Source organism: Tamandua tetradactyla, chromosome 22 (assembly GCF_023851605.1).
Source record: "Tamandua tetradactyla isolate mTamTet1 chromosome 22, mTamTet1.pri, whole genome shotgun sequence".
In the NCBI taxonomy this organism is placed as follows: domain Eukaryota; kingdom Metazoa; phylum Chordata; class Mammalia; order Pilosa; family Myrmecophagidae; genus Tamandua; species Tamandua tetradactyla.
In genome coordinates, this window is record NC_135348.1 from 23,206,403 (window position 1) to 23,232,626 (window position 26,224).

At 38.4% G+C, this 26,224-nt stretch overlaps 2 protein-coding genes and 1 long non-coding RNA gene across 23 annotated transcripts in view; 2 read left to right on the plus strand and 1 right to left on the minus strand.

Annotated features, from left to right (window-relative positions):
• Window positions 1–14,575, plus strand: part of ANAPC10 (anaphase promoting complex subunit 10) — a 218,519-nt gene extending 203,944 nt beyond the window's left edge. The window contains exon 9 of one of the 3 annotated variants that reach the window (XR_013167480.1): window positions 14,416–14,571. The gene's annotated coding sequence lies outside the window, so the exon portion shown is untranslated. Of the gene's footprint in view, window positions 1–14,415 lie in introns of all 3 variants that reach the window. The other 2 variants (XR_013167479.1, XR_013167481.1) reach the window with 2 other exon arrangements.
• The window catches only part of LOC143666275 (uncharacterized), a 144,531-nt gene extending 127,383 nt beyond the window's left edge, over window positions 1–17,148 (minus strand). For 3 of the 5 annotated variants that reach the window (XR_013167502.1, XR_013167501.1, XR_013167504.1), the window contains exons 1-2: window positions 16,822–17,147; window positions 4,038–4,216 (exon numbers count right to left, since the gene is read on the minus strand). This is a non-coding gene — a long non-coding RNA (uncharacterized LOC143666275). Of the gene's footprint in view, window positions 1–4,037; window positions 4,217–16,821 lie in introns of all 5 variants that reach the window. The other 2 variants (XR_013167503.1, XR_013167500.1) reach the window with 1 other exon arrangement.
• The window catches only part of LOC143666273 (uncharacterized), a 139,010-nt gene continuing 129,698 nt past the window's right edge, over window positions 16,913–26,224 (plus strand). For 2 of the 15 annotated variants that reach the window (XR_013167497.1, XR_013167486.1), the window contains exon 1: window positions 17,085–17,450. Coding sequence is in view for 7 of the 15 variants with exons in the window: in XM_077139928.1 (XP_076996043.1) it covers window positions 17,408–17,450 (43 nt within the window). In the remaining 8 variants the exon portion in view is untranslated. Of the gene's footprint in view, window positions 17,451–26,224 lie in introns of all 15 variants that reach the window. The other 13 variants (XM_077139928.1, XM_077139927.1, XM_077139925.1 and 10 more) reach the window with 13 other exon arrangements.

The following is a 26,224-nucleotide window of genomic DNA, read 5'->3' on the forward strand; positions in this document are numbered from 1 at the left end:
CCAGCATGATGCACAGAGGAAAAAGGAAAGAATGAGGGGTTAAAAAATATGGTGAATAAAGTGAGAAGATATAACATTTGTATCAAAAGTAGTTACAGAAAATGAGATGGGGAGGGAGACAAGAGGAAGAGTTGTAATTGCTATATTGGGACAGACAATGGAAGAAAGTTTTCCAGAATTCAGAGAGGCACAGATACAGAAACATGCTGACCAAAGCTATTTCCTAATTATTCAAGAACAGATACAGCTGTGTCTTGTGTCTTCTCACTGCCTAGAGAAGGACTCTCTAAGGAAGTTCCTTAAGTTTATATTGGTATATCTGGAAAAGCACATTAAGGAAGAGGTTGAAACTACTGGCTATGAGATAAAAAGAATTTTTCCTCTATATTTGTCTCCATTTCCAAACCACATTATGTTATAATAACACAAATTATGCTGTTTAGTTATAGGATGATATATTATCAAAGGAGAATTTAGGACATTTGTGACATAGAGCAGGTTTACTAAAATAAAATATTTTGCAAATTAAACATTCTCATAAAAGAACATTTAGAAAATGTTTAGACTGAATCTCTGGCCGTACATACTAGGATGCATTTTATAATAATTAACTAGTGTGTGGCTTTTATTCTGAAAGTAATACTTGTTTTGAAATTCAAATAATAAACAATATTTTATACCTGTTTTTGCTTAAAGTCACATTTTGTCATATTTGGCTCCAAAGCGCATGGTGGAATCAGTAAGGTACCTATCCAATGGAAATATGAACAGGACCACACAAAATGGTTACACTATGTCATTTCTTTCAATGCTGCCTCATGAAAATAAACTCTTCTCACCACAGAAACTCGCTTGTCATTTCTCACTCTTTAAAATGATTGCTTCTAATTTCATTTCCAGCACCTTTTCCCTTTTCTAACTGTTGTCTACCCTAAAGTGACTTGAAGCAATGTTTATTTTGCTTTGGAATCCCTCATTCTTCATTTTTAACTACTTTTCTAACTATAAAATGCATATTATCAAAACATGTTGAACTTTAGGATAGTTTGATGTTGGTAATGTAAGCTTTTTGGCTCATTCATTTTGAGTTTTGTGGTATTTGTATTTTCAGTATATTTGATATTTTTTCTGTGTTTTAGCTTTTAGAAGTTTTCTTTTAGAACATAATTGAGAGCTCATTTAATACTCTGGGACATTCAACTTAATCTTTATTCAGCTTTCTTTTTTATCTTGTTTATCAGAAAGTTTATTTGTGAAGCCTTTTTTTTTAATCCAGGAATCTTAGATTTTCTGATGCTAACCCAAGACACAGAACTCAGCTTCAAAAAAAGCGTGAATTATTTCCAGATCTACTAAATGGGTGGGAGACAGAGTAATAGCATAATGTTCCTTGCTTAAGTAAAGGAGGGAGACATGGGCAATCAAAATAGTGTCATTTTCACTATTTTGAAATGTGAGATTCAAATTTCAAATTTCCTAAAGGATAATGCCCTAAATTAGACACAGTATTCTAATAAGGATTTGGTACAGAATAAGGTTGAGGGGAAACTTTAAGTACCTATTATCATTTATTTTAATACTTTCCTGTATCATATAATTTTTTTTTTTTTTTTTTTTTTTACATGGGCAGGCACTGGGAAATGAACCCGGGTCTCCTGCATGGCAGGCAAGAACTCTGCCACTGAGCCACCATTGCCCACCCTAAATAGCTTTGACATTGTGTTGTGAGACAATCAGAAAGCATTATTAAACTCAGTACAGATTACATCTCTGCTTACTTCCCAACTTTTTGGTAGAAGCAAATTGATCAGGTCTCTCAAAGTTTCGTCTTCACACAGTCACATTCATTGCTTGTAAATGACTGAGTGCCATTCTTCAGTTACACAGCAGGGCACTGTATAGTCTGTGCCATTCTATGAAAGTGAAGGATGCTGAGAATGGCCAGGGTCTCTCAATAAATGCCCTTTTTATAAAACAGGTGGGGAGAATGGCACTTCTTTATAGACACAGAAAACCTTTATGATTGGGCTATGCCTAAGTACTATGCATGTAAACTTTCTACCAAATGATGCTTGTTAAGCGTCTTTTCTCCCAGACTTCTCCCATCCTTCTCTCTCGCTTTGTTTATTTATTGTCCATGCACCTATTTTTCAACAATTATTGAGCACTCACTATGTGTTGGACAGTGAGAATACAACAATGAAAACCATAGGAATTTTTCCTTCAAATAACAGGAAGACTGTTTGAAAGGGATGAGAGGAAGACAAATGAGCAGATCCATATAATACAGTGTGCCTAGTATGATGATAGAAGGGAGCACACTAGAGAATAGTAAAATAGAGGAGAGGTGGTGTCAGAAAGCACTTCTTGGATAAAGTGATGTCTAATTCAGAATTAAGTATGGTGTAGGGGTTATTCTGGAGAAGAAGTTGGAAAGAAATTCCAGGCGAAAGCGAAAGCAGCAAGGAGGAAGGCATGGTCGGTTGGGGAAACTTAAATCGTTCAGTCTGAATGGAAAGTTCTCCTCTTTGATCAGAACAAACTTGAGGAGAAGACAACACCATGATTCACTGCTACCTGGGCCTAGAAAAGCGAATAATGTCCCTGCTGGATAGGAAAGTGTAGATGCAGTGTTTGTTTACACAGGACATTGTGAGACTTCCTTTCCAGATGCATCCTACCAAGCAGCAGTCACTTTGAATATACTAGAAGACTTCCCTGATTTATATGAATATACTTAGTGTTCACAGCTCTTGACTAGTTATTTCTTCTTTCCAAATTTCTACTGGCAGTGGGAATATCTGTATATTGCCAAATCATTTTTGAGTGAACATTTCTTAATGGAGATGTTTGATAGTTTTTTTTAATGGAATATCATAGCAAAAGAGCTGCTTTCTCACATAATGAACCTACTTTTAAGTCTGCATTAATTTATTCTCATGTTTCCTTATGCTTTCAAATATCACATTGCTATTTTATGCCGATAATTTAAGTTGTCTTATTTAGTAAAAAAAGAAGTCAGCCACTGTTTAGCTACTGTTAGCACTATTAATGCTCCTTCCCATTATGTGCAGTCACTACTTTCTCCTTTCTTCCTAGATCTTTTTCTTTTCACATTTCATATTTTCTAAGTCCTTCTTCTTTTTCCTCTGGCTTTAACTCTTTCCTTCATCTTGCCATATCTTGTTATACATTGAACTAGACCATACCCACTGTTCTCTAAGTAGATGAAGAATTAGATCACCAGATTTAAATAATCTTCATGTCTCTTTACAGACCAGGCGCAATCATTTTTGTACCAGTTTTTTTTTTATAAGTTGAAAGCAAAGACTAATCCTGCTCATCTTTTTTTAATAACTTAAAAAATAACCAGAGTCTTTGATCACTACCTCAAAATAGGTATGAAAATAATAGGCAATTATTATCTTACACTTTGCAAAAACAGAAAGGGATAAAAACAAGCAGTGAAATTGCAGAGGGGTTGTAGTAAGTCAAGGGACTTATAAATAATGAAGCATGACTTGACTCAAGGGGTAGTTTATCAATAATACAGAAAAATATCTCAACTGTAGTCTTTCAAATGACCCTTTTCAGTAGATAAAACATGATATATTCTTTTACATTTGAATATTTAATTGATCATGTAGTTAATATTTGTAGAATTTTTATTGGGAAGATATAGTTTGCTTACTCTATCAGAAAAAGCTCAGTTTAATATCATAAACATGTGCTACAAAACCTCTCTTGGGAAGAATTGGTTGACACCATTAGGCATCAATGTTTAAAATAGGCTGAGAGAAGAAGTGGGATGGGGCTGGTAGTTTCTGGTAGTTATGAGCATGTTTTGTTACATAGCAAAGTGGAATTAAGGTAGCAGATGGAATTAAGGTTGCTAAAAGGTGACTGTAAAACACGGTAATTATCCTGGATTACCTGGCTGGTCGTTGATGCAATCACAAAGGTCCTTAAAAATAAAAATAAGAGTCATAAGAAAAGTCATTGCTAGAATGGTACAATGTGAGGAAGACTCAACTCACCATTCTTGAATTTAAGAATGGTAGGGGGCCATGAGCCAAGGAATGCAGGCAAAACCTTTAGAACTTGGACAGAGCAAGGAAATGGATTCTCTCCTAGAGCCCCCAGAAAGGAATGCAGCCAGCTGATGTCTTGATTTCAACTCAGTGAGACCCATTTTGGACTTCTGAGCTCCAGAGCTCTAAAATAATAAATTTTATTGTTTTAAGCCATTAAATTTATGGTAATTTGTTATAGCCACTGTGCCGGTTTGAATCTGTTGTGAACCCCAGAAAAGCCAAGTTCTTTAATCCTCATTCAGTTTTGCTAGGTGGGAGCTATTTGATTGTTCCCATGGAGATGTGACCCACCCAGTTGTGGGTGGTAACTTTTTATTAGATGGTTTCCATTCCATTTATTAGATGGTGTCTCTACCCATTCAAAGTGGGGTGCTTACTGGAGCCCTTTAAGAGGGAACCATTTTGGTAAAGGCTGCAGAGCCCATGCAGCCAGAGACCTTAGGAGAAACACCCCTAGGCATGCTTCATGAAACAGGAAGCCTGGAGAGAAAACTAGCAGACATTGCCATGTTCGCCATGTGCCTTTCCAATTGAGAAAGAAACCCTGAACGTCATTGGCCTTCTTGAACCAAGGTATTTGTCCTTGAATGCCTTAGATTGGACATTTTCATAGCCTTACCTTAATTTGGACATTTTCACAGCCTTAGAACTGTAAACTTGCAACTTAATTCATTACTGTTTTTAAAAAATGTTCTGTTTCTGGTATATCATATTCCAGCAGTTTGCAAACTAGAACAGCCACAAAAAGAAACTAACACTGGAGTTAGAGAGGGAGTTAGGATGAGATGGAGGATTCAGCCATTTCATCAATTCTCTTGTAACTTAGAAAAAAATTAGAGCATCAGAGTATGAAGGAAGATGTCTTTAGCTAAATGTAGATACCCTTTGGTAGTGGTAAAGCCACACACTCAATCTGAACAAAATGAACAGTGAGTGAAGGACTTATATTTGCCTAAATTCAGTCAGTAATTGTCAATTATTGACTAAACTTCCTATAGTCAATTATTTCTTTGCTGTTTTTTCTGTGTGTTTGTATGTGTGTATTTCTGCGTGTGAAAACATGACCATATACAAACTTATTGAGAGTTGATTTTTGAAGTTGCTATCATAATCATTGAATCAATCATCACACATTTGGGTACATTATGAGTTCAGCATTTCCTATTCAGAATTTTTGTTGTCCTGAATTTTTCCTATGGAATTATGCAAAGCTGCTTTTTGGGAATCTGCCTTTTTGGGAAATGTTAATGTTATTTATTACAGGATTGCCATGGAATGAAACTCATGGAAAAGCTTGAAGTCCTAAGGTGCTTCAATATACTTATATTTAAAAAATGGACACAGACATTTTTCACTTTCTTTAGCTATCCCATCAGTGTTGCTAACATTCATTCCACCAAAAACTGTACAGTCCATGATGCCCTGTTTCAATAATTAAGTGAGACCTTTAAGTCATGTGGGGTGTATTTATTTTCTGCCTCATTTATCTTTCAGGAAAGGAAACTGTAGTAGTCATAATTCTTTAGAGGAACAAAATTGGCCATATATATATATATGGAGAGAGAGAGAGATTTACTATAAGAATTGGTTCATGTGACCATGGGAACTGACAAGTCTGAAATCTGTAGGGTAGGTTGCAGGTTGGAAACTCATAAAGGTGATGATAAATCCCCCAGGAGGGGCTAGCTGTCTAGAGTAGAGATAGCAATACTTGTTTCTCACTGCTGAGATCATCAGTTTTCCCTTTAAAGCCTTCAACTGATTGGAGGAGGAGATTTCTATCATTGCTGAAGGCAATCTCCTTTTTTGGCTATAGATGTCATCAGCCATAGATGCAGTCAATTGACTAATAGGTTAAATCCATGAAATACCCTCACAGTAACAATCGGGCTAGTGCTTGTTTGACTGGACACCATAACATAGACAAGTTGTCGTATGAAATTAACCATCTCAGAAAACACTGAATATTTTCTTCCTTGCCGTTAAGAGGAATATGTTCTCTTGGTTCTGCACACATAGCACAAGGACACTTTCTGGAATGTCAAACAGTTTACTAATTTCTCTACTTGTATATCGTAATAAAAAAATAAGCCCCCCCCCCTTTTCACCCCTATTACTTCACCTTCATTGTAAAAAATTATTAATCTAGGTTCATGATAAGTATGATAAATTGGTTGAGAAATTGGTCTCAATTATTTATCCTTCCTTGTAATAATGCCTTTTACATTGCAATTTTTTTACCTTGCATCAAGAGTCAGAGCCTATTCCCTCATCCCTTGACTAGGGGCTGGCCTTGTTCCTTGCTTTGGTCAAAAGAATTTGGAAATACCAATTAAGAGGCCTTGTGTATTTCCATTCTCTCTCTCAAATGACTGCCACTGCCATGAAAAAGAATCTGGGCAAGTTGTTTGAGGCTGATATATCACATGAAGCTGAGACAAACCTAGCCTGCAGGAACCAATACCTCTGCGGAGCCATGGGGAAGGGCAGTCAACACCAAAAGAACCCTGGCTGGGTTCTAAATAAATAGTGTTGTTTTAAGTGTTGTTTAAGTTGTTTGGGGTGGTTTGGTATGTAGAAATAACTGACTCTTACATTAGATTTAATGGATATCTGTGGACTATCTGAAATTGTGGGAAGAACTTTTAGCTTTCAACAATTCTCAAACGTATCTGTGGTCCAAAAATATTTTAGAATCATTGCCTTTTTTTGATTAGTGACAGGCTTAATCACCTGTCATATGTCAGAACTATTCACCTCATTCAATGAAGTTATGCAGATTCTGATGAAGACAACTTTTAGTTAGAGTTAAAAAAATAGTACATGGTATGTATATATGTGTGCATGCACACTTGTAGATTGACATGAAAATGAAAATTTATTCATTTTTTTAGGTGTAAGCTAACATACCTTGATATCACTTTGTATGTAGTACTTGAAAGTCTTTTATGCATTACTTATGATTAATGCTACAGTATCAGATTAGGTCAACTTCAAATGCTGATCCCTTAATCAGATTGCCACTGTAGATTTTATGTATATATATTCCTCTATGAAGAATGCATTGTTAAAGTACCTTCCTAATCTATAGTTTAGGACAATCTCCTTCAACTCTGCCACTCCAGTCTCACTCTGGTCTGATGGCCTCGCCTCCTACTTTATAGAGAAAAGATGATCCTCATCGAGGACTTCTGTATAGGATGATAATTATGTGAACTAGAACCTATAATAGATGACCCATCACTTTTAGCTAACTAAGCTAATCAAGGGTTTGGCAATTGTTTAATTTTTTTAACATTGAAAAGCTAATTTTTTTTACAGGCTTTCTGTCCCTGAGGTTGTGGGATATGTCATTTCTCTCTGATGTCTGTGGTGTCCCTTGGTGAACTGAGGCCAATACACAGAGCTCTGCTTGAATGCATGGCGGTTGCTCTACATTTATTCACCACCATGCCAAGGCTTGAGAGCTGTGCATTTTCCTCAAACTCAGATCTTCTGGCTCATTGTCAGTCAAGTCTTGCCAAAGCTGCTGGCCAACAAAAGCATATAGGGAAAATAAATTTGTCATAGGAAAAGTACAGAAAAGTGATTACTTTCAGGCAGAACTACAGTAAGAACACTGTTGGGCCACATTTCACAAATGCTTTGCTAAATATCTTCTTTAATTTTAAATTTTTCTTTGCTCTGTGTGTGTGTGTGTGTGTGTGTGTGTAGCAAGTAAAGCACAAGTGTTCGGATACTACCAAAGTATAGTACCATAGAGATATTTGCAGAAATTATATACCCATGAACAGAAGGGGGTGTATTTGAAACTTTCCCCCACCCCCAATCCAACCATGTTTGTACTTGCCAGGCTCCCAGGTGTGAGTAGTTGAGAGATGTGGGAGTTGAATTTCAGAAAAGCATAGCAGGTGTAATGGTTGTCCCAGAGAAACACCTCCTTTCTTTTCATAGAACACAAGTCATTTCATTGAGAAAAGAGCTGGGTTTTCTCTAGCACTTGCACCTTACAACTTCAAATACACCCCACATGGAGAGTGTTTCCAGAAGGCTTCATAATAGCTGGTATAAACACCTATTGCTGCGAATGGAAGTTTCTATATGTTCATCTTTTCTCTAAAGTATGAGATGATAGCAAACATGCTGTTTCTATTCTTTTTGACTCTGAAATTACTTTGAAATTTATATTTTAAAAAGGAAGTAAAGCAATCTCCAAAAGATCAATATTCTAGATATTTGAATATTCTTTTTTGAAGACAGCAAGGTCAACTATGTGTGCTTCTGTTAGATTATATTGGAGTTTTCCACACAAAGATGTAGAATGAAATAAGGGTAGAAATCTTAGTTGTGCTTCAGATGTCATATTTGTCTCAAAAAAAATCATTTCTGATTTGCTATAATGGAGCACTTGCCCAAGATTTGATATTGTGCTGGTCCATATGCTGAAGCTGAGAACCAGGCACCTGAATTATTCAGTGAGGTAGTAATAATGGGAAAAGGAGATGGTGTCTACCAGCCAGTGTTAAAAAAAAAACAGCAACCCATATATAAAGTACATACAATATGCAACAAGTTATGAGGACCCCCTCACACCACTTTACCTGAGATACATGCTGTTATTTTGTTTCATCTACAGCTGTTCTTTTCCCCCAGCAAGGTGCCCATTGGTATGCATTTCCACTAGATATTATCTGTATAAACATTTTGGGTTCTCAGGATGAGAAATACATGCTGTGTTTTGCCTTGACCCACATATCCCTTTAAGGAAGACCATGTTCCTTATGTATTATTCTCAGAAGATGAACATAATTTAGGCACTGCTGTTGTGCTTGTCTTGGGAAGTACATGTTGGAATGAAAAATCCCACACATCAAGATTCGGCACAAGTTGAGCTCTGAAGTTGCATGCTCTGTTTCCTTTTATTTTTTTATTTTTAAGAAAATGTTCTCAGATTTTCCTCCTGCCTTGACCCAAGTAGGCTTTTGAGCATGATTATGATTTTTCAGCTGCCTCCACCCGCAGCTTTTGGATTGCTTTTACCTTCTAACTTTCTGGCCTCTTAGTTATTTACTGATACTTCAAGAAGTGGCATGCAACCGCAAATTTATCTTCTAGATATACATCATTATTAACACGCACACACAAATGCATATACCCATACACTTCCACATAAATATGTTTCTAAATGGAGTCTAAGTTGCCAGGAAGATAATCTATAGTTGCTCTACTGTAGATAAACTTGTTTTGACAGTTTCTTCCTTTAGCAAGAGAACTTGTACAAAAAAGTTTCTGTGGTAGATGAGCATTGATAATCTTTTTTTAAAAGTACTTTGTGGTTTAAAAATGTAGTCAACTATTTCTAAAATTTACCTAGTTTCTATTTCAATTCGAGAGTTGCAGAAACTCTAGGGTTCAAGTTCCTCCTTAATTTGGTATGACAATTATATACATATTAGAAACAAGAATCCAGACCAACACTCAAGTCCAAACTTAGGGCTTCCCTCTAAACTGTCATCACTGATCCTAAACTTCATCTGAAATCCAGGAATATAAGATTTTTCATATTTATGAAAAGTTGGGGGAGGGATCATATGTTTACAATTTGAACTGTATTTTTAAATGTCATAGGAGAATTTGATATTTAAAAGAATTCCATGGTAAAATTTTTTCTTTCTTTTTAATAAAGAATCACCTCTGAATCAATTTTGGGTATAAATCCAGACCTTCCTATGTTGTTGGCTTAAGTGATATATGCCTTAGAGTGGGTTCAGTGATCCTCCCCTACCCGCCTCCCCCCAAAGATATTTCCTTGTCCTATTCTCCAGGACCCGTAAATGTGACCTTATTTGGAAAAAGTCATTGTGGATGTGATTAAGTTAAAGATTCAAGATGAAGAGGTCATCTTGGTTTATCTGGATAGGCTCTGAATCCAGTGATGTGTCCTATAAGAGGCACACAGAGAAGGAAAGGAGGCAATATGACAGAGTGGAGTGATGTAGCCTGAAGCCAAGGAAGGCAAGGAATGGTGAGAGGGAGCTGGAAATGATGAGGAAAGTTCTCTACCCCAGAACATCCAGAGGCAGTGCTGCCTTGCCAACACCTTTATTTTAGACCTTTGGCCTCCAAACCTGTGAGAAAATAAAATTTCTGTTGTTTTAAGTCACCCGGTTTGTGATAATTTGTTGTAGCCATCCTAAGAACTAATACACACCTCTCAAGCAGATTTCCCTGCCTCCTAATTAATATCTATATTTAAATTCTGTATCATTACTTACAATGCTCTTAGAGGTACTTCTGGAACTTTTACACTAAAGTAATGGTAGGGAACCATTTAATGGTAGGGAACACTAAATTAGACTACCCCAGTCTGTGGGCCCAAAGTGGTCTGAATCGCATTCAAACTTTCTTTGAATTCTTTCCCTTAAATATACTAATGCAAAATCCATGCTATCATTCATAATAAATCCTTGCTAATTTTAATTTAAAATGTTTTAAATGATTTACTACTGTTGGAATTGATGCATTGTGATCTGCCTTGTTTCTCTTGTTCCACCACACCCCCAGGGCATTAAGAATAGACGCGATTCATGCCCTCCATCCACTCATTCACTCACATATTTGGCAAGCATTTTTGACAGCTTACTCTGTGCCAGGCACTGTGCAAGGTGCCAGGGATAATGAAGGCAAGTCCTCTTTTTAATTATCTAACAGTCTAGTTAGGGGTAGGGAGACTGATGCATCAGTGTCATAATGTGCTCAGGGCTACAATTGAATTATATACAGAATACAGCTAGGCTCCCAAGGATGGGGCCAAAGAGTGTCAAGAAACCTTCATAGAGGAGGTCACATTTGAAGAATATCCTGAAATCTGGGTAAGATGTTCACCAGGAGAAGGAGAAAGGGCATCCTTGACAGAAGGAGCAGCATGACCAGAGGCATGGAGGTATGAAATAGCTTGGGTTTTTTGAAGACTGGAGATGTTTCAGTGTGACTGGTACTTGGTTGTACAGTGAGGAGGTAAGAGATAAAGTTAGAGATAAGTCAAACCGAGGAACCCCTCAAAAGTTTTAGGCTCGAGGCAGCAGAGTGGATGATGAATGGTGAAAGCAAGACAAGGCAAAGAGTTGGGTTAAGTGACTGTAGCAATGGGTTAGGTGAGAAATGATAACAGCTTGCACTAAAGCCATATAAATGGGAATGAAGATGAAGGGATATAAATGAGATATTAATGAGATAAACTGTCAACATTTGCTCACCAATTTGATTTACTGGGATAGGAGAGAAGATAGAAGGAAGGGAAGAGTATAAAATGATTCCCAGTTCTTTGACTTGGGGAATGGCAAATGTACCTTTAATTGAGGTATAGACTACAAAGGATGATTATTTTTGTTTGTTTGTATTGCTTGATCCTGGGTGTTTACTTATGCCCCATACAAATGACACAATCTGTTTGCCAATGAGAGTCTCTGCTGTGAGCAGCAGGAAGCCAGAGTCTGGTGGATGTAAGCCAGACTTCTGTGTTCATATGTTACAGGTAGAGTTCTACTTTGCCTTGAAATGGAGGACTAGTGATTTCATCGGTGATTGGAGTACCCAAAAATCTCTAGGGTCTTCTACCTCTGCTTCTGGACAGCCTCCAGATGAAGCCTATAGGCTTTTACTCTGCCCAGAAATCTCCAACTCCAACTTCTAATAATCCAATGTCAAACATTTTATGCCATATTCTGGCTCTCTCCCTCACATAGCTGTCAGGTGGTCGAGCAGTCTCTAAGCACCCAGCTGCTAGACTGGCTGGTCACACTTCCATAAATTCAGTCAGTAATGAGATAATGGGGTGAAATGAACTTAGTTTCTTTTCAGGAAGAAACTGTCCAGAAGGCAGTGTGTGCTTCATGTTTGCCTTCATTTCCCTTGCCCTCCAAATTGTATGGGCAATGAGGAGCAAGCCTGGGAAATGTTGAACACACAGTGGCCTATCACGGCTGAGGAACCCCAGGTATAGGGAACCCCAAATCACTTAAAGGGGCTACCGGCAAACTTTCATCATATATGGGTGGAATGTAAAGCCATATGAGAAAATGAGATTATCTAGGAAAAAGCGTATGAGAATAAAAGGCCACAAGTAGAAAGAACCTTGAGAATTAGCAAGATTTACATGATTAGAAATATAGGCATGTTAAGAGTCGTCTTCAGAAAATCTCTGCTGTTGCTCAAATGTGGTCTCTCTCTAAGCCAAACTCTGAACTCTGTCCAATGTGGGACATGATATCCAGGGGTATAAGCCTGGCTTTGCTATTCTAGGACACAACTGGCCCCGGCATTGCAGGATGTAACTGGTTTTGGCATCAGGAGACATAAATTCCAAGGATGAGCCTGGCCCTGGCTTCATGGATTAACTGACTAAAAGGGGGAAAAGAAATTGAGTTGCAATGACTAAGAGATTTCAAATCTAGTTGAGAGGTATTTCTGGAGGTAACTCTTATGCAAGTTTCAGCCAGACATTGCAAACTGCCATAATATGGCAAACCCCAACCAACATGTTCCTGGGAACCCTGGAAGATATCATATGCTCTATAAAATTTTACTTATTAGATTTGTTTTTCAGAGATATAAAACCTCCAGATTGTTTTAATGCCAGGAAGCTCTGAAACACAGACATGCTGGACTCTCCAAGAACAGCCATCAGTTTCATAATATCATCCCTTTGCCTCTTAATGACAACACCCATTTCAGCTTTGAAGCAGTTAGCGAGTCATCACCCAGATGTCCCTCCTCATTTTGGGGCCCTCTTTCTTAAAACTCCTAACCAGCTTTATTTGCACAGCTGCCTAAACGATGATGAATCAGGCTGTTGGTGATATGCTACTCCTTTAGTAAAACACCAGTACCAGCCACTTCCTGTGACAAAGCCCAGGGTTAGTTCTATGCCCCCCAGTAGCCAGAAACAGATACAGAAAACAGACCTTTGTCCTTCAGCCTCCCAAGAAAACTAAAAGGAAAAGACTGGAATGTTAGGCAGAACCCCTTCCCCCATGATGTGACCAATCCCTAGCAAATATTCCAAGAAGCTTCCCCCACTCATGATTTCCAGGAAACCCACCAAGCCCACCCCAGCCCATGCCCGCCTGTCCTCCAGCAGCTGTAATCTTGCAATAAGCTCCCCTTACCCAACATCTGCCCTCTAGCAGTTGCAACCCTGCATGACTACTCAGCAGCGTTTAAATTTTAAATCTCGCCAATGAAAAACTGCCAACTCCCAACCTAGCCTCCTGCTTCCAAAACCAGCAAATGGAAATCTGTCAACTTCCTGCTCCCAAGCTAGACAATGAAAATCCACCACCTCCCTTTCCCTATTTCCCACCAACCTTCCTATATAAGCTGTATCCTTTCCCTTGATCACCACCTTAGGCATCAGCCCATCTGCACAAAGCCTTGCAATAAAGCTCCTTTGATTGAGAGGGGGAAAAAGAAATATAGGCATGACAGAAGGATTTTAAGAAGGAATGGTTAGAGGAAAGGAATAGAATTATGTCTTTTAATTCAAGGGAGGGATACATTTCAAGAAGGGAGTTGGCAGTAGCATCAAATGCAACAATGAGGTCAAGTAAGATGAAAGTTGAAGAGTCTGTTGGGTATAACAATTATGAGATCTCAGGTGACATTTTCAAAAGCCTTTCAGTGGAGTGATAAGTAAAGTGTTACTGCAGCAGTACGAAATGTGACATGCACTAATGGAGAGGGAACAAAACTGCAGGATGTTTTGAGGTGTTTAGCTGGAAAGAAAAGAGAAAGGAGTATAGGATTAAAATAAGATTTTTTGAAATGGAAGAAAACTGGAAGGATGTATGGCTAAGGGAAAAGAGGTGGTAGGAAGAGACAGAATATACAGGAGAAAGAAGAACTAATTGGTAGAGGAAAGTTGGGCAAGGAAGAACCTGAGAGTTGAGGTAAAGGGATGAGTTTAGAACTGGAGAAGGGATATGTATAGCCTCTCAAGACTGGGAAAAGAAATAAGATAGGAAAGTTGTAGAGATTGGAGTTGGTTGGTCAGAAGCTGAGGGAATTCTAACCTAAAAGTCTCATATTTCGCCATGAAGCAGGTGGCAAGGTGTTTTGTTTAGAGGAAAGACAGTAGGGATAGGCCTGAGCATGGGAGAAAAAGGGTGCAATTTTGCAAAAGCTTTGGGTGTGGGAGAGGGAACCGATAAAATGCTGGTAAAAGACAAAGCCCCCTAAGGTGTTGGGGACTATATATTTGTAGATCTTACATTTGTAGATTTTACCATATCTGTTATATCTTAGTTGCATTTTTCTTTAACAGTGTGCAGTAAAAACTACATCAACAGACAAAACAATGAAGATGTTTGTTTCATCTACCCATGAAGATGAAGCGCTCGCCTCTGTCGTCTAGACTAACCCTGCAAATTCGCTGTTTTCTCATGCGAAACCTAGGGAAATAAATGCTCCTGGTGACTAATGCACACCCAGAATTAATGTGGGAGAGAAGGAAATGAAAGCCTTCAGTCATAGGGAGCCCCATGGGGAGTGGGGCAAATTGAGCTGAATTTTCTTTGGCTTCTGATCTGAAGTTTCTCCAGAAAAGGCTTTTCGAGGAAATGAGAAAAATGCCAAGAAGGGGAGTGTGCAAACTGTGGGGTAGATAAGTAAGTCTCTGAACATACTGTACTTGTCCAAATGATCAAACCATATGAACAAATTTCAGTCTGTAACCTTAGCCTTATTATCACTTAAAAAATTAACATGGGGTATTTATTGAGCACCAGCCATGTGTTGGCCTCCTTATCGCCCTGAGTTAGGTAGAAATAATGCCAGCATTTATCTAAATTACTCCAAGAAATTTCTGCTCTTTAGTCTTCCCATTGTGCACCACCAAACCCCTGTCTACATGTCCATATGGTTTTAATGTGATCAGAGGAAGGGATCTGACATTATTCTGGCATTTCTCATTCTATTAATCAAGACATTTAAATGGAATCTTGATATTTGGATAAAAAGAACAGAGATAAGAGATGAGGAATAATTTTGTTCTCTGGGTCCATGACATTGACTTCTTGGCTCCATTTCAAGCTAGAATGATATTGTTTACACAGTCTTGGTCCAGTTGCTTGATTTCTTATTATGGATAGCTATCCTCCAAGTACCAGGAGCCAAGGGGATAAATACATATATCTTACAGTTCTGCTTCTCAAACTTAAATGTATAATGAATCTCCAGGGAGTCTTGTTAAAGTGCAGATTCTTATTGAGTAGGTTTGGAGCAAGACCTGAGATTTTTCTTTTATCACAAGCTCCTAGATGGTGCTAATGCTGCTGTTCCAAGTACTATTTTTTGAGTAGCAAGATCTTAGAGTACTTTAAAAAGCGTGTAGAATATTTCATGATGTTTTAGTTTGTTAATGCTGCTGGAAATGCAATATTCCAGAAATGGGTTGGCTTTTATAAAAGGAATTTATTTGTTAAGCCCTTTTATAAAGGGAATTTATTAAGTTTACAGTTCTAAGGCCAAGCAAACGTCCAAAGTAAGGCATCAAGAGAAGGATACCTTGACTGAAGAAAGGGCCAATGACATTCAGGGTTTCTCTGTCAGCTGAGAAAGCACATGACAACATCTGCTTTCTCTCCTGGCTTCCTGTTTTCTTTCTTTCTTTCTACATCTCCAAACATCTCTGTCTGTGTCAGTTCTGAAGGCTTTTCCAAAATGGGCTCCCTCTTAAGGACTACAGTAAGTGACCCACCTTGAATGGGCGGAGACAAATCTCCATGGAAACTACCTAATCAAAAGGTCCCACCCACAATTGGGTGGGTCACATCTCCATGGAAACAACTTAATCAAAAAGATCCCACCCAACGATATTGAACCAAGATTAAAGAACATGGCTTTTCTGGGTATGCAACTGTTTCAAACTGGCAAACATGCGAATGTGAATTGGTACTGTAACATCAGAAAAAAGAACAGATAAAAGTGAGCTAGAAAAGCTTCCCCTGTCTGTTGGGACCATCCACATTTTTTTTGGCCTCTCAATGAGTCTTCATATTGACCATATATCTACTTAGCTTTCTCTGATGAGTATCCACCAATGAAAACAGCCAAAATATCTACTCCAAACATAGTGAATGAGAAATTTCTTAATTTTGAGACTGAATGGGCTTAGTAAGTATGTCCTTAAGAATGTATATCTTGTTATTTTTTTTCCCACACCCCTGGGAGTCATGTCCCACATAGAGAGGGGGAGGGTGGTGAGACTGCTCGTCGTGTTGGCTGGAGAGAGGGGCCACATCTGAGCAACAAAAGAGGCTCTCTTGGGGGTGACTCTTAGGCCTAAATTTTAAGTAGACTTGACCTATCTTTTGTGGGGTTAAGTTTCATACGAACAAACCCCAAGACTGGGGGCTCAGCCTATAGCTTTTGTTGTCCCCACTGCTTGTGAGAATATCAAGAATTCAACTTGGGGAAGTTGAATTTCTCCCCGTTCTCACCATTCCCTGAAGGGGGCTTTGCAAATACTTTTCCACTCACTGATGGAATCACTCTGGGATTCATCGGGGCATCACTCTGGACAAACCAACAAAATCTCATGTCCTACCTGAAATTCCAAGTACTTATGGTGTCTTTTAAAAATATCAAACATGACAAAGAAATTGGCATCTCTTGAAAAGAAAGGTTTTTGTTTTTCTAATTAGATTTAGCAGTAGTCTTAGACACTTACTAAGAGTTATTAAACTGCCTGCAGATTTAGCTGTCTGAGGGGATCATTCAGCATCAATTTCCTTTTCTCTTCTGTTTTGTTAAAGTATACCCCTCCACATCATACAGCCGGGTGTCAAGGGAAAACTGATTCCTCCCCAGCTCCAACAGTGTCTTCTTGGTTTAAAGGTAGATCCATTCCTTTTGCTGGTGATGATTTAGAAATGATATAGAAGCTTCTGTGGGAACTTCTTAGATATGTTTTCTTCTTCTTAAGAGAGAGCTACAGGAGAGAAAATCCATCATCTGCATTTTATTATGACATCATTTCTGGAACTGCTGAAGTCATCTGTAACCAGCCTAAGAATACAGCTAACAAGAATGCAGAGACAATAGAACTGATAACATCATTAGTCACTGACTTAACTAATTCTATATCCCTCCCTGCTTCTGGACCTCATGTTATGTCAGATATTTTAAAAATTATTGTTCTGGTAGTTTGAGTCAAGGTCTCTAATTTGCAGCTTAAAGCATCCTAATTGATATACTATCAAATTCAACTTCTTTTATTTTGCACCAAATAAAGAACAAGACCTGGAGAGTACTATATGCTCTTAGAATCCTTAGACTTCCCTGGAGGATCACAAGGCGGTGAGTGAGATTCTAGAGTCATATAGACTCAATTTAGTTATGTTGAATTTAGTTACATTTAACAACCAACCACATTGATTTTCCTCTGCTAGCTGAATAGATGAATTTCTTTTATTTGAAACAAAGTTTAAAATAATTATTTAAAAATTCTGTTTTAAGGTTACACTGATAAATCTTAGAATTAAGTAGGCTTTAAAAAATCATTTATATTTATATTTTCCATCCTGGGTTGCTTTGTATGGCTTCTGATGAGTGATGCTAGATTATTTCATGAATGGCTCTACATAAGTAGGTATATTTTAAGAAAAGCAAATCACCAGCCACTCTTTCTGCACTTTGAACATACATATTACCAGAGTGGATATTGTACAAATGTCCATATAATAATTCAGGCTACTGCAATACTTTGACGCTGACTTCTCCCAAAAGTAAAAAGGCTTAGTTATTGATCATTTTTAGTCGAAATTCTGCTTGTGTTAAATATTAAATAATCTGTACATTTTGCACTGCTGAGCATCATGACTTTGGGAAGCAGAGAGATTGAAGAAATACTTCTTTATCATAGCAGCTGGCAGATTTTTCTAATGAGATGCCATTTACTGCATGGGACTCCTACATGTGATACTTAATGGCAGGTGTCTGGAGAAAACCCGACAAACATTTTGAAGTATACTGTTACTGGCAATTGGAAAGAAAAGGTAAAGGTCTGAATGCGGAGGATTGAATCAGGAAGGAGAATAAAATGCAAAATGATAATGAAAGAGAAAAAGAACCCCAGCTCACCAGCTTGTTTCTATATTAAGGAAGTGTATAAATAACTCCAGCAGAGGGTACTAAACATGTCATATTACCTACGTGGAAGAGAAAGGTCTTATTATATTCAAGCCACTAAGTTACCTAAGGCTCCTTTCTCAATAGAGAATGGATGCAAGTGACAGGCTCACGTCAGTAAGGAGTTTAATTAAACCACTCAACACTGGTCTGCAGACCCTGAAAATGAAATTTATTGGGGAAAATATTCACTTGGGCAAGTTTTACATGAGAATTATGCATCCCAAAGCTTAATGTCAAATACAGGGCTGTCACTCATAATTCTGTTTTTGTTCATTGAATTGAGCACCTGGTATAAGTGTTGGAGGGGGGCGCTGCAATCAAACTCACACTGCACTTGCCAAGCCAAAATCTAGCTAAGGGTTGCCTTTTCTGGGAGCAAGGGGTGCTTTTTTCCTTCCTGCAAAGGAACTTTCTTTAGCTAAGCCATGTGCTCTCCCTCAGGGGACACTTTTACTAATTCGCCCAACTAAGAAGGGGGCTTCTTTTTAAATTTAACATACCCATTGTGTTGAGGGTGCTTTTTCTAATTTGTCTACCTAGAGGGGGCACCTGTTTCCTATTTGCCACAAAAACACATATAAAGCTAGCAGCTGCCCTGTTCAAAAGGTAGTATTGAGGCTCTGCTCCCAGAATCGTACCATATAAAAAGACTAATCAGAGAGCAACTTGGTATTTAGTTATTGACCTATAAAGCAGATACTCTTGTACTTTGAGCTTTTAAAGTATTGATGGGGTAGATGTAGCTTAACTATCTGGGTGATATTCTAAGAATTGGCCTAGTCTATTGGTGAAGGATGGTAAACTTCAGGAGGGGGGAATAGGATTATGTCCCTTAAATATAGAACCTATAATTCTGCCCTTCCATTGGTCCTTAGTTGTTGGGGCACGTTTTTTTCTCTTATTACAGATGGCATATTACAAGTTTATATATGACTAGAGAGGGAATGAAAAACAAAGCAATCAAGAGCAAAAGGAAACCATTTGCACATTCTGCTTTGTTTTTTGTTTTGTTTTTCCTTCTTATTACTAAAGTTTTAACTGGGATTTTAACTCATTTACTTATTCTCTCATTTTGTCAATAAAGAGAGAAAAACATATTCTCCAGATGAGTCCATTCTTTTCCCAATGTGATTGATTTTATTATTGTCTCCAGTTATTTGCGTCCTCCTCTCTGGTAGGATTGCACATTTCACCAGTTTCAGTTCCCTCTCATGGAGAAGTTTTCTTTGTTGTCTCATTGGTATTGGGTTTGGCCATGAGACTTTCTTTGGTCAATAATTTAAGCAGATGTGGTAAATGCCATGTCAGGGATTGACTCTTATCCCCCTAAAGGCATGTTCAGGTCCCAATCCCTGGTCCTATGTGTGTGAACACATTTGTAAATAAGATCTTTGAAGATATTATTAGGCAAGGTGTTCTCAAACTTAATGACAGACCGTAATCCAACATGGAGGAAGTCCTTAGAAGCCAAGAAACTGGACATGGAAAAGGAGCCACAAGAAGCAGCCAGCTACTAGAAACCAAGGATACCTGGAAGAGAAAGTAGAAAATGCCACTCTGCATTGTCATATGATAAAAAAGTCAAGGAACCCCAAAGATTGCCAGCCAGCCAGGATATACTGACCCTAGGAGGAAGCAAGGCTTCTAGCCTCTGAAACAGTAAGTCCATAAATTCCTGTTGTTAAGCCAACCTGCTATATGGTATTTGTTTTAGCAACCAGGAAACTAAAACATGCCATTAAATAGTTGTCTATATCACTCCTTCCTATCTACCATGTTGGGGCTTCCCATCCCAAATTGGGGCTGCTCCTCCAGACTGGGTCTGAAAATGACAAGACACATGAAGTAGAGTCACAGCCTACCTGCAGCCCACCTGTAACATGAGTGACAAATAACCTTTATTTTATAAGCCACGGAGATTTGGGGATCATTACAGCAAGACTGACCGATACATAAATTGGTAGCAGGAATGGATTGCTGAGTAACAAAACCCTAAGATGTGGTATTGACTTCTAGGCCATGTGGTGGGTAGCAAGGAAACTAATTGAAGACAGGAAAAAACAGCAGTCTATGATGTGGAGTGGTGAGTATTTGGTAAAAGTGCTTTCTATAATAACTTCAAGGCAGATAATGTACCTAATGTACTTGTGGCTTTAGGTTAAGATATAGTGAAACAGAATGTCACTAATGTGCTGTGATTGTTATTAGATGCATTTGACAAGTTACAGTCAAGAAGAGATGAGCTTAGAAAAGAATTGGCCAAGCAGAGATGAGAGGAAAAAGAGATTTTAGAACGTTGAGAGACACCAGCTGAATTTTAAAAGACCATAACTGTTCAAGACATAAACAAGTGCCTCCAAATCTCTACAGGCAGAAAGCAGGCTGAGAAAGCTGATCCACCACAAAGAGGGGGTATACTATATTTAATTGTGTCTCCCACAAAGGTATCTTCAAGTCCTAATCTCTGGTGTCATGAATGTGACACTATTTGCAAATAGGATTTTTGAAGATGTTGTTAGTTAAAATGAGGCCAAACTGGATTAGTGTGGGCCCTAGTCCAATATGACCATGTCCTTGTAAGGAGAGTACGTTTGGACACATGCAGAGAGAGAAGACAGCCATGGGACAAAGGTAGAGATTGAGTTATGCCATGGATGGCTGGTAAGCAACAACCAGGACCCTAGACTTCAGAGGAAATATGGCCCTGCTGACACCTTGATTTGAACTTCTAGCCTCCAGACCGTGAGACAATAAATTCCTGTAGTCTTAAGACACCATTTTGTGGGTGCTTTGTAATGACAACATAGGAAATTAAGGCCCCAGTGACCTCTTTACATATAGCTAAGGAGAATAATGAAAAAGGAAAGACCACCCAGACAACAGAACCAAGAGTCACACAAAAAAAATGGACTGGAGGACTACTTATCAGGAAGAAGAAATTCAGCCCATTCAAGAAACATTCCCTTCCCACAGAGAATCAGAACTTTTCAAAATTCATCTAGGGGGATTTTAGAATTGATATTGATAAGTGACCTTTTCTGCATGGCTGGATTATGGTCCAATTGATTTTTACTAGAATTGTTTCAGGTACAGCTTTTAGGAAACTTTGCCTTACTTTTTGGGCCCATTTTTTGACCATCAGTCTTTATTATGAAAAGAAGGGTCTGATAGGGCCTTTTCTTGGTCAGTCCATTGACTTTTGCCCTCCACAATTTAGTATTTTTGGTTCTGGCCAATATGCGTACACATACATAGGTCAGTAACCCTGCATCCAGCACACCCAGGATTCTAAATTCTTCTATGATTAGTTTCTGGTCTTGTGTGGATTTCAAGAAATCCTTCATTATAGCTCTTAATTCAACTTGGGTTAAAGGTTGAAGTTGTACAGTTCCCTGCTCATGGGTAACATGGGTCTTTAGAGACAAGTGGCATTTTGGGGTATTAGAACAATCATTGGGGAAAGGTAGCATATCTAGACAGAGGAGGAGGGAAGGGAGGAACCCTTGAAAGTACTGAAGAAGAGAGATGAGAATGATAAGCAGGGAGAGAAAGTTGGATATTGAGAGGTAACTGGAGGACAAGGAAAGGAGGATTTACTAGGAAAATGAGTCTAGTTTGCGTGGCTTAAATTTGATAAATTGCTCATTAGCTTTGGCTGAAGAATCTTTTAGTGAAGCAATTTTGAAACAGAATTTTGCTTGGAGGTCTATGCACACCAATAAAAAAATACAGCCCATAGGTCCAGAGAAGTCTTATTCTCTTTCTTTTCTAAGGAGCCTCACAACTGAATAATTTTGTTTTGTTCAAGTCAAATGCCCCCCTGAGTGGCACTGAAAACCCAAATCATCGTTAGTGAAGTTATGCCATTTGGAGAGATAGCCATACAAATTAGGACTGTAATGTGAGCACTAAAAGAAGCATTAGTTATTCCTGGAGGAAGAAAGGAGTTAGACTTAGATAACCCCTGAGAGCTGGCAATGGTAGATTGAAAGTGATGCTTATCTACTTCATGTTTTGGGCCCTCAACTTGACATTTGGTCACCTCTAAACATGGATCTGGCAATCTGCATTGCAAACCCCCTCCCCAGCAGGAGATAATGCTCTCTCTGGGTCAAAGTCAAACTCTCAGGACAAAATGTACAGGTGGAAAAAGAAACTTACCCTGTTTTATTTTTGACCCCATGGCAAAGTTTGTCTGAATGGATCCCAGCACAGTGAGAACTGCAAACTCACCAGTTTGAGTCCAGCTTGAACAACAGGCTTACATCGTCTACTCTTGTATTCTATTTGTGGTTCTTCGGTGACAAAGGATGCTTTCAGATAACACAATGCAGAAAGCAAACACAAGGGAGAGCAAAATAAGTGAAAACTACTGAACATTTAAAGATGATTTACTAGCCAATTTTTCATAAACTTTTCCAAAAGAGAAAATAGGAGGAGATACTTCCCAACACATCCTATGAGGCCAGTATTACCCTGATACCCAAACCACACAAAGACATCACAGAAAGAGAAAACTACATCTTTATGAACATGGACATAAAGATCCCCAACAAATGAATCCAGCAACATAAAAAAAAATGAATTATATACCATGACCAGGTGGGATTTATTCCAGGAATTCTAGATTGGGTTGCTATCTGAAAGACAATTATTGTAATATACTGTGTAATTAGAATTAAAAAAAAAAAAACCTCAGATCAGCTCAATAGACACAGAAAAAGCATTTAACAAAATCCAACACCCCATTCATGATTTTAAAGCACTCGACAAACTAGGAATAGAAAGGAACTTCCTGAGCCTGAAAAAGGGATCTACAAAAAAGCTCATGTAAAAAGGAAAGAAGTGCTAATGCATGCTACAACATGAAAACATTATGCTAAGAGAAAAAAGCCAGTCACAAAAGACAACATATTATATGATTCCATTTATGTGAAATGTCCAGAAAAGGCAAAATGAAAGTTGATTAGTGATTGCTTAGAGCTGTGGAAGTTAGAGGAATAGCATAGTGAGAGCCAAAGCTATGGAGTGTCTTCCTGAGGTGTTGAAAATGTTTTAAAATTGATTGTGCTGATGGTTGCATAATTGTGAATACACTAAAAACCATTGAATTGTTCACCTTAAATGGGTAAATTGTATGATATGTGAATTATATCTCAATAAAGTTGTTACAAAACAATGTGGGCATGAATTGATTTCATCAAGGATGCCAAACAAACAGAAACCAATAACAAAAATATGGGTGCCAATTTGAAAATAAATAGCTGAGGAACACAACACATAGCATGGAGTTCAGACCTTGTGCTAATATACCATGTTGGTGCCAACTCTACAAGCCACAAACAACAAGGTGCAAGGAATCTCTTTGGTGGAATTTTCTGATGGGAATGTAAATTGGGACAGCAGTTTGGTGAACTATTTGACAATATCTAGTAAAATTAAATATGTACATACCTTAGGACCCAACAGTTACACTCTTGGACACATACACTCCAGAGGAACTATTACAGAGTTGCTATGTATCAGTCAGGGGCCATTTGTGAGGCACAATCTATTTTAGCTAATTAAGCAGGAAGACATTTATTAGAAGTTTTTTTACTACTCTAAAATTATTGAGAAGGCTGAAAACATGAGGTTGTGCTTTCAGGAATGACAAAGCCACAGGAGCTGCTGCCTCCTCTGTGATCAGGACACACTGGCTCCAGAACTATATTGCCAGTGCTACGGTCAGTAAGTTGTCATGCCAAGTAGCTGACATAATCAGGAAACTGCCATGATCAGAAAGCTGATGCTACTGCTGCTAGATCCACATCAGTGCCATCCACACCAACAAAACAGGTACCATACCCTGGCTCTCAGCACTAATAGAGCTCTTGACTAGCCACTGGGACTCTCCCAACACCGATCTAGGACCATGCTTGCCAGCAGAGTGCAGAAGCAGCAGAAGTTAGTTGCCTCATTCCACCTCCCCAATCTTCTTGGGTTCATGTGATTGGCAGAATCTAAATCACATCCAGAACTCCAGCTGTAAGTGAAAAGAGGAATTGTTTTTAGATTGCTAGCCTCTCTCTGTACATATGAATCTCTATCTGCCATACATACTACATTCCACCTCTATGGTTACTCAACACACAAACATACCCTTCTCCCCTTACTTAGATTTCCATGCAATGACAATAGCAAGAAAGAAGCTTCACTTATTTTGTCATTTAGTTAAACAAAAAACTCACTCATTTCCACCCTAACAGGGGAAAACTAAAGCATCATCAATTCTTGTATCTAATTCTGCGAGGTGTTCATCATTTCTTTGTTTCAGTCACAATCCTGATATCAAATAACCCATGGATTTTTTTTATGAGGCAGTTCTACTTTTTAGCACATATTTGTCTTAAGACATTTAGAGTAACTGCTACTGCTTGCTCCCCAGGCCCTCTCAGACTGATGTCATCAATGCAATTACCAGCATGGTGTTCTGGGGAAGGTAAAATGATAATGTGAGTAGAGCTTGGAGAGTTGACTAACCTTGAGACAAGATGGTGGTGAGGCATACTTATCTTTGCATGTGCAAGTGAAAGGTTTCTGTTGTCTTCTGCTTATTAGGATAGAGGAATTATTGATCAATGGCTACCTATGAGGTGCTTATCAGAGTCAACCCCTGATTATGCTTGTGATAATTCACTCTCATTCTCTAAGAATGTCTGCTGTCCAACCGAAACAGGGAAATTAAATGAGGATGTGATAGAATCAGCACTCATATATTTTTCATTTTTTTGGTGGTAGCAGTACTCTCTGTGATTCTCCCCAAGGTAGTTAATTTTTTTTTCCAACTTTGCCTACAGAAATGGAGAAATAACCACCAGATGCATTCAACGGCATACTAGGCCCACTGTGAAATGGACTTGGGCCAAAATTCCATTTACCGCTTGACCCCAATAAATTCCTCTTCTGAATAGTTGACCTCAGTAGCAATATAAGACCCTAGGGATTAGCATTTACTCAGAGACAGAACTTTAAATAAAGAGCTCAGTAGTTCCCTTTTTCCAGGACACAATTATCCTAGTAAATGTCAACAGGTCCCTTTTGGGAAGGTTTGATGGGAGATTTATAATACCTGCTTGTGGCAGTGTCTCAGGTTTCTTCCTCAAGTGTTCATGACTTCTTCATTCATGGGTCCCTGATATTCTGGTTTGGGAAATGGGTGAGCCACCATAATTCTTTGACATGGACTCAAGTTGGAACTCCATTTACTATCAGAACAAGAGTTTTTCTTGGTGGGGGGATAAGGATGAGGGGAGTATATATAGAATGGATCAAACCATTCTATCACTAGAACCCTGCTTCCTATTTAATAAATCTCCCTTATCTCTAGTCATTAAGTGCTGCCACATGGCCTTTGTCAATCTGAGATGCCTCATTTTAGAGTGTCTGTTTCTTGGGAAACATCTACTACTTTGATCCCTCATCTACAAAAGACTGACACTACAGTGATTTTCAACATGTGATTTCAGGGGCATAGCTAGTGGATGCGATGGAGGAGTCAGTTATCCATGTCAAATCTACTTTAACATTCCTATCTCCCTAAGGCTTTGTATATCTTCTTCTTTCTTAAGCCAATGCATTTCTAGTACTAACTTTGTTTGGTGTAGGCACCATTGAGTTCAGGTTCAGTTAATTAACTAAGCAAACATTTTAGACTACTTTCATCTAGGTGAACTGGGACACTGAATCCAGACTCTCTAGTAAGTGCACATGTATTGATAAATCCGGCCCGAATTAACACACCCATAATAATTGCCATAATTCTACTTATATAAATTAGAAAACTCTTTAAGTTTCTCTTCCTCAGTCAGATTTTGTACTTGAATCCTGGGGTCTGCTGAAATCTGATTCTACGTCTGGAGTGCATGAGGGCTGGGAGGGTAGATCACAAGGAATATTGC